General features: G+C 39.9%; 2 protein-coding genes across 2 annotated transcripts in view; one reads left to right on the forward strand and one right to left on the reverse strand.

The window, feature by feature from the left end:
- The window catches only part of LOC126392352 (dolichyl-diphosphooligosaccharide--protein glycosyltransferase subunit STT3B-like), a 71,275-nt gene extending 68,161 nt beyond the window's left edge, over nucleotides 1–3,114 (forward strand). Inside the window, exon 16 of the mRNA XM_050047710.1 lies at nucleotides 849–3,114. Within this exon, the coding sequence (XP_049903667.1) occupies nucleotides 849–929 (81 nt within the window). The 3' untranslated portion in view covers nucleotides 930–3,114. The remainder of the gene's footprint in view (nucleotides 1–848) is intronic.
- A 1,619-nt stretch (nucleotides 3,115–4,733) lies between these two features.
- On the reverse strand, nucleotides 4,734–8,931 carry kiaa1143 (KIAA1143 ortholog). The gene is made up of 3 exons (XM_050047742.1): nucleotides 8,698–8,931; nucleotides 8,213–8,363; nucleotides 4,734–7,631 (listed from the first exon to the last, which is right to left on the reverse strand). Exons 1-3 carry the CDS (start codon nucleotides 8,809–8,811, stop codon nucleotides 7,402–7,404), a joined length of 495 nt encoding a protein of 164 aa, XP_049903699.1. The 5' UTR covers nucleotides 8,812–8,931; the 3' UTR covers nucleotides 4,734–7,401.
- Between the last annotated feature and the right edge of the window lie 72 nt (nucleotides 8,932–9,003).

Genomic DNA, 9,003 nt, shown 5'->3' on the forward strand with positions numbered 1-9,003 from the left:
ATCAGTGGCTGCAGCTGACAGGGACAGCTAACACTAGCAGCAAAGCTAACAACAGGACGTCATCTGTTAAAAGCCTCCCGTTGTCGGATACGACATGAAACTACTCCAGTTAGCTCAATCATGTTGTAACTAAGACATCCGCTGGAAAAAATATTTTCTTCACGGATGAGCCCACGTTTGATAAAACGGAGTTAAATCTCTCGGCATCCATTTTCAAGCTCTCTGTGTGTTTGTTTCCCTGCGGACGAGAAAAGGGGGAGCGCACATTTCCGAGAAGGCGTGTCCTTTTCAAAAATGCAAGAGCCGTTGCTTTAGAAAGGAGTGTCCCCAGACTATCAGAAGGCGGAGATCTCTGATTGTCTGGTGGCGAGACTACTTTTGCTTAGATTAATGTCAAATTTGCACCAATAGAGCCCTGATATCTGCCTTATATCTCAAAGTGATATGAATTGTAAAATACGTTTTTATTGTAAAACTGGCGACTAGAGGCTTTTAAAGACTTGTCATAGGCAGAAATTTCACACAGACAACTCTTAAGGAAAGTTACTTTTAATTAAAGTAATACAGCCTTCTGAAAAAGTGCAGGGGAAATGTCCCCCTCTGTCCCCCTTACACAGTATGCCCCTAAATTGTCTGTAAAAAAACATAAAACAGAAAAATGAATGTGACATAAACAGGTACAGACTTGCAGTCTTAGTTGAGGTCTAATTTTTAGATCTAATTATAAAGGTTTGGTCTTAATTATGTGGAGCATTTATTTGCTCTCTGAAACTGAAGTTGTTACTGTTGTGTCAAAGCTAGTCTTGATTTTTACTCAGTTGTGTCTTTGGTCATTTCCCCCTCTGCAGACAGCCAAGAGGAAGCGTGGATACATCAAGAACAAGCTTTCCCTCAAGAAGGGCAAGAAACTGACCAAGAAATCTTTATAGAAAGTCCAGCACCAACAAAACCACACTGTGGACGGGAGACAAGAAAAATCTTACACACAAAACTTTCAACAAAAAACAAGCAGCAACAGTAAATCCACCAATCAAGATGAGTACGGAACACCAGAGGTTCTCCAGACCCCGTCATCCCACGCGTCCTCACCCAGAGGTCCACGCTGGAAATGTTACCATCACCTATGAGAATGTGTCGAACCCCAGCTGACCTTTGACCTGATAAGTGGGGTCAAGGAGGCCGAGAACGGGAGATGTTGGCTTGTCAGAGATCCTCGCCACACTGGTTTTAACCTGAGGAACTGTGACCTTTGACCCGCTTTTCTTTTTGTACTTGAATGTGATGGGAGCCAGAGGGAGCAAGAGAGATTAGCTGTCCTTAATGCGGGGACTCAGTTTGGGACTGCTCGAAGCATTGCATCATTCGGATAGAAATAATAAATAGACCACTGTTCTGCCATGTCCCCAATTCAGCGCTGAAACCTTAGACCTGCTCAGAATGAGGCAACGATTGATTTTAGGATGACTGAACCTCTTGATGGAGTTTATTAAATTCTTCACAGATATTCAATTGAATGGAAAAGGAGTGAAACCAGAATGTTTGAGTTTTATCCAGCACCTTTCTGAGAATGAGTCTGTGCTCCGATGCCTTTGGAAAGTCCACTGGAACATACTCGCTAGTCTGTTTTTATGTGTTCCATTTCCTTTATGTTCTCCCCATACACCATTATTAACAGCAGCATGTACACACGTGCCAACAAGGAAAAGCCATCACTTTTCATACAACCTCATAGTGCTGCACTGACATATTTTAGAACAAGACAGCACAGGCTACTCACAGGATAATCCCCCTTTATTATTACTTGGTCTTTTTTCGTGGTTTCTATCAGTAAAATAACATTTTACCTAACAACACAGCGACACCAGTGAAAAGAAGTCAGACTGGCCAGACAGCATGAGCAGTCTGATTTTGAATAAACCTTCAGGTTAAACAAACAGAATTTGAAGACAAAACAAAGCAAACCGTCAAATTATTACCCACACTTCAGTCCCAGTTTACTTACTGGTTCAACTTGAATCTACTATACTTAGTTTGCCTCTGCAGTCAGAGTGTTAAAAGGATATCCCAGCAATTCAGTACTGTGCTTCCATAAAGTCAGTGGACTCACAAAAGACTGATTAAAATAAGAACTGTCCAAATTTGAGCAGCCCAGGGTGAGATATTCTGACTTTTAGTTTAGTGTGGGCCAAGCTCCAGAAACACTGGATCCTACATTTCCCATGTTGCTGCATAAACTGGACTATATTTTTCATCAGACCCTTCATGCCTCCTGAATGCTCATGTCTTTAAAGGTCCAGTGTGTAGGACTTAGTGACATCTAGTGGTGAGGTTTTAGAACTGCAACTTCTTCGGTGTGCATAGCTTGATGGAGACCTTTGGTGGCGATATGAAAACACAAAGGGCCCCATCTAAAGCCAGTCTTTGGTTTGTTTTGTTCTGGGCTACTTTGGAACAACATGGCAGAGTCCATGGGAGAGAAACTGCACTGTATATAGATATAAACAGCTCATTCTAAGGTAACGAAAACACAGCTATTCTCATTTTCAAGTGATTATAAACAAATGAAAACAGCTATAAATACAATTTCTGACATAGATGCCCCTACATCCTACCCACTGGACCTTTAAAACCCCTTACCTTAGTTCTGTCACACATCCGGTGGCATAAGTGTCGATTTTGTATGTGATCTTTAATGATTTGAGTGTATTTGTTCCCTCTGTGAAACATTTCCAATAATTTAATCCTCTGTATTCTTGTTTCTTGAAGATATTCTGAGAAACATATCTGTCCTACCTGAGCTGACTTTGATTCTGTTGTGAGGTTTTTGGCAGAGGAAGGTCAACTAAAGCAAACCCAGGTGGAGAGGATAGCATTGGCCTTAACGGGAAAAAAAAAAAAATCCTATTTCCAGAGCTCAGTGAGAGTCAGTGAGTGTATTTATTACATGGACGATGGAGGCTGCGATGACGAAAGCGAGGGCAGTGTCCTATCACGAAATGCAATGATTTTGTTCGGTTTTTGATTTTTAAGTCAAGGTTTCTTCCATCAATTGTAATGATCTGGATGCAGGTGTGAGAATGAAACATGCCTTTTTGAATAAAGAGGTTGAAATAATACTTGTGTTTTCATTTCTGTTTGCTCATATGCACAGTGTGTGTCATTTACATCTACTAAGTGTCCATTTAAAATGCATCTTTCACACACGGTTAGCTTTCAGTGCCAGTTAAGAAAAAACTGTATACACTACAGTAATCCTGTAATCATGTTCCTTACAGGTCTGCACTGCCTCATCTTCTGCATTTACCTCTGCTAGTCTGAGTTTCATCAGGTGTGTAACTGATGCATAAATTAAAATATGTCATGGTGTAGAGCTCCCGGTCAGTGCTGACATTTAAAGGAATGGTTCACTGTTTTGGGAAAAGCTTATTTGCTTTCCAAATACAGTTCAGTCTGGACAGACTTCATATGAGTGAACAAATATTTATTGATGTGCTCAATAAAGATGATAAATGAGAAAAGTCTTTGGCGATTAGATCCCAGTGTGATGTCATCAGTTTTTAAAGGGGGGGTAGAGCATCTGTAAATAGTGATACCTGATGGAGTCAGACACCAGTGGTGGTGATGACTGAAGAGGAGCGGGTTTCTCGTGAGCTCAGGCTTCAATGAGGAACTAGAGGCTGAAGAGGTCATTACAGTCTGCACTGAAATGGAAGCTGACAGCAACAGAGAGGAGAGCAGGTTTAAAGGGACAGCTCACCCCAAAATTAAAAAATGCATATTTTTTCCTCCTACCTGTAGTGCTGTTTATATATCTAGATTGTTTTGGTGTGAGTTGCTGAGTGTTGGAGATATCGGCTGTAGAGATGTCTGCCTTCTCTCAAATATAATGGAACTAGATGGCACTCAGCTTGTGGTGCTTAAAGGACCCAAGAATATATTTTAAAAACAGATATAAATAGTTCCTACATGAAACTGCTCACAACCAGGTCTGTGGATTATCTTGAGTAACTGGGTCATGGTTTCTGGAAAGAGACATTGCTGTTGAGTTTTTCAAATGTACTTTTATGGCACTTTAATTACCACAAACAGAGTGTCATGTAGTTCCATTATACTGGAGAGAAGGCAGGATATCTCCAACACTCTGCAACTCACACCAAAACAATCTAGATTGAGAAAAATGACTACAGGTAAGAGGAAAGATATATTATTTTTTTTTTAATTTTGGGGTGAACCGTCTCGATCAAATCTCATCTTAAATATAAGATATGATTGGCTGATAGAGCTTGCTGTTTAATCTGGTTGGTTTAACTAAAAGAGTAAATGCCCCTAATCAACGAAAAGTAGAATGAGCGAGTAACAGTCTTCCTGATTAAAGCTTCATTAGTGTGATAGCACTCTTGTCTTGTCCTGTTAGCTCAGCTTAACACAAAGATTGGAAATGGGGGAACACCTATCATGGCTAGTTCAAAGGCAATTAAAATTATGACCGACCACTTAAGAGTGGCAGAGATAATGGCAGCACACACCTGAGAGAATACAACCAAGGACTTTATATACAGTATATAGTGTTTGTTGGGCCATCTCTTCATATGGCTCTCAGGACATTGACAATGCTGTCATCTTCATCTCTATTGGTCACTGTCGAATCAGTTCCATACCTTGACCTGAACACACCACAGTATAGTGCAACTGTGACACACACACACAGAAAACAATGAGCATACACCACAGGATGTTGTGCAGTTGATTTAATGTTTTATATTTCAAATGTTACAGCTATGACCATTCTCTAAAAATGCACACAAAAACAAATCCACATATTTAAAAAAAATCATATCATTGCATTGACAAGAATGCATGGTTCCTACATAAACTGTCACAGCTCCTTTGTCGAAGCTAGAATATATTCATACATTCAACACACTGTTGAATGTATTAAAAACTCTACAATGAGCACACCACTAAGAAACACACTTACATCTCTGATAACACCACAGACAGATACAAATAATGTTGAGGATTCAAGCACAAGCAACAATAGGATCTTAATATGCAGGTGTTTAACCTGCAAATGACAAGCGTCTTTAAATGTGTTCTGACTCCATGTTCTGTGTCAGGAGGTGGAAAGTCTGTAGCAATGTCAAGTCCCAAGAAGCCACCGGGACTAGGAGGTGACTGACTTGGAACTGTGGTCTTAACAGGTTCTTTTTGGGATGGAGAAGATTATTTTGTTGTTTCCTAAAGTGGAAGGCACCAAAAGCACGGCAAAAAATTGTCATCAAAATTTGTCTTAGTTTGGACTGAACCTGAAGGTAATTACTTTTTTCTGACAAACCTAAAAAATTGTATTTCTTTCTTTAAAATTCCTTTACAAAAAGGAAATTGTTGCAAATAATTGCAGAAATAACTGTAATTACCCAGGTGAGTGACAACTGGTCACTGTAAAATTAGACAAAAAAAATTTAATAGTTTAATTTCCAAAAATCACTCTCCCAGTTTTTGAACCTGGTGTTGCTTGATTTCCATTTATGAGATTAAATTGCATAGTTTGTGTGGAGCTCAGTGCCCACCAAAGGTTTTGAGGAGCACCTTCAAACAGCAAAAGCACAGCTTCTGCTTTTCTCTGGTTGTTTTAGACTGCAGAAATCTCTGGAAAATGTGTACTCTGACTTCTTAAAGGCTAACACAAGTATTTTTCAACCTTGAACCTATTTGCCAGGCTTTGCTGTCTAATGGAGACAACAGTTTTCAAAACAGGCTGCCATGGACATTTGTGCACTATCAATGTACGTCCACTAAAAGTGCTTGTTTTGCCACTGACAGGCTCAAATTATTACTGTCAGTGTCTGACAAACATAAAGAAAGGACACCTACAGACATGCTCTTTCTGGTTAAACAAAAAGGGTCTTATTCTTAAACAGAAAGGTCTATCTCTGTAGGGATCCTTCCATGATGTTGTCAGACACTTACTATAACAATCTGAGCCTGTCAGTGGCAAAGCACTTAGTGGACGTACCTTGACAGTATACACCTACCAATTACATTTACATTGCACCTTGTTTTGCTTAATACAGGACCACTTTTAAAACTTATTGTTCCCACTGGTCACACAAAACATGGGGAAAATGGGGTCCCGGTTGAAAAATACCAGTTACCCTTAAACTCTGTCACTAAGTATTGCTGATGTTCTCTTGCCAGATGTTTGATGAAACAGGACAAACTACACATAGACTCACACTGATGGTTTTCCATTTTGTAGCCCATTAACTACAAACTGCCTAAATTTCTGTGGACCAAAGTCTTTTATACAGCTGTCCATTCATTTCAGTATTGAAATCAACTTCAAGTCAATTTTTATGGTACAGCTCAATATTTCAAAAAATGTCTCAGTGGGCTTCACAAAAATTTCAGAGACTTGAAACTTGTTCGAGGTAGGTAAACAAAGTGAACACTACTTCACCTTTTTCTGGCAAAGATGAGTTTGCATGGTATCATATTGAAGCTGTGAGCTGGGCCCTGTCTGAAAAACTCACTGTTGACGCATTCACAGGCACTCATCCAACACTGGAGTTTTACCTGACATTTGGGAGTCACTGACATTTAGAATATAGGCAACATCCCTGCGCGCTTTGTCTTTGGAATTTTATTTTCAGACTACAAACAGCTTGTTAATAAAATCCTGTCCCTAAGGCTAAATGTTTTTTTTGTTTTTTTTTTTAATTACTGCTTTCCCGTTTTTACCACAACAGTATGCAGCTATCATCAGGATAGCAAACTAATGTTAATAAATACAAAATACATTTTTGTCTGATTCTCTTGATGTAGAAACAGAATGCATTTGTGACAAGGTTTGGTATGATCACAGTTTTTAACACAATTGCAATACTGGTCAGGAAGTTCAGCCCTAGCTGTTTCTGTTCAGCAGACTTTGAATTTCAGGATGTCTGAGTGTCTTTGAATGCACCAGGTGGAGTTGACAATTATCACTGTTCTCCTGTCAGCCATAATAAACTTTGAAAAAAACAAAAAGGGATAATCCAGTGTACATTCTGATAGATTTATTATTCAAGCTAATTGAATATCTGCAAGTTGATTTCAACACTGCTGCACTAAAATGAATGGAACAGTTGTCAGTCATATCAAGAACAGACTATTTGTAGTCAGTGGGCTTAAGCACGCAGAAATATTGGCACTGCCCTTTAAAAAAAACACTACAGAATGGACCGGCTGCACACTGTTGATGAACTCCAGACAGTTTCTATTGAGAATACAAAGTCTTTTACTTTCACCCTTGTTACTATTTGTCAATATTATGAAACACATAATCGTTAATATTCAAATGTCACTTTGATTCCTCCCTGTCACAGGGGTAATGACAGTCTTACGTTTCACCTTTAACATTTAGTCCTCCTCTTCGTCCTCCTCGTCCCCTCCAAATGACAGAAGGCTGTTATTTTTTACTGTCTTTCCGGACTTCACCTCCTTCTTCTCCTCCTCCTCCTTCTCCTCTCCCCCATCACTCTTCTTCTTCTTCTTGCTGGAGCTGGCGGTGATGCCCTGGAATTTGTCTGAGGAGGAGCGCTTGGCTGGTTTCTTGAAGAGGATTTTACCATCAGGAGGAGGTTCATCATCTGTGGACAAGATAGATGTGTATAATTCATCGAAACACACTTTTTGCAAGTGATAATTTAGATTATTGCTGTTGCCTTGATGAAATAGAGTTCTGTAAAAATGATCTCATTAAGCCTATCAGCAGTAGAGCCACGATTAATGGAAAAGTCGATTTAAAAAATAACAATTTTTAATGAATTTTGATAGTCAAACAAAAGTTTGAAGTCATTTTTCAGGGCAGAAATCTCAAACACTGGCTGCTTTCACCTTCTTAAATGTGAGAATTCACTACTTTGTCATTTATGATAGTGAATGAAGAGGTCTTTACTGCTTGGACTGTTGGTTGGACAAAATAAGTAATGTGCAGACATCACTTTGGCTCTGAGGAACTGTGATTGCATTTTTCACTTTTTTTGACATTTCACAGACTTAAGGGTTAATTGTGAAAATAATCAGCATATTAATCGATAATGAAAATATCTGTTAGTTTCAGCCGTCATCGGCAGTTACATGACTAAAACACAACTGGACCGCACCATTCAGCAAGTCTACTGAAACAAAGATGCCCTCTTACATACAGAGATGGCTCATGCTCATTCACCTTTCTCTGCGCCTCCTCCTGAGCGCATATCGCCCTTGATCTTCTTCACGTCCTCTGCGGTCAGATCTCCGTCTTTTAGAACCACAACCTGAGGTAACTCATCCTCCCGATCACTCCCGCTGTCATCATCCAGTGTCGGCATCTCCTGACGCTGAGAGGGGAATATAAAACACAGACAATGAGTTTTTCTTTACCAGACTCATTCTGTAAGGGAAGTAACCTCGCTTCATTCACTGCGCTGGATGAATGAGACTGAGTGGAGGGACAGCGGTGTTAACATGGTTTGACTGAATGGGTCGAGGTCCGGTGCAGAGGTCGACTCCGGTTTCAACGACGTGAATTATTTAATAAACACACCGTCACTAACACCAAATACAATACAACACGAAGCTGACGAAAGAGTTAACTAACGCTAAGATTTCACTAAAACGAGTGACCGTTATCCGGGGACTGTGCTACTAGCTTAACTAGCCAAACCAACATACCTTAGTATCAACAGTCGGCCCTTCTTTATAACCAACATCATTTTTAAACTTCTTCAGAAAGGAAGGCTCCGCTGGTTTCACCCACGACACGCTACTGGCCTTATTTTTGTTCATTGCGAATGACTAAAACAACACAAACACACAAATAACGTTGGGCCTTCACAGGTTTCTCGTTCAGCGCAGGATTTCACCAAAACACAACACACGTCATTAAGATGTGCCGCCGCGAGTCACATGACTCCAGGAGCCACTGTGATTGGTGGATGTGTGCTAAGCGAATTAAGGAAGTGAAATTGATCGGAAGAA

Source organism: Epinephelus moara, chromosome 6 (assembly GCF_006386435.1).
Source record: "Epinephelus moara isolate mb chromosome 6, YSFRI_EMoa_1.0, whole genome shotgun sequence".
In the NCBI taxonomy this organism is placed as follows: domain Eukaryota; kingdom Metazoa; phylum Chordata; class Actinopteri; order Perciformes; family Serranidae; genus Epinephelus; species Epinephelus moara.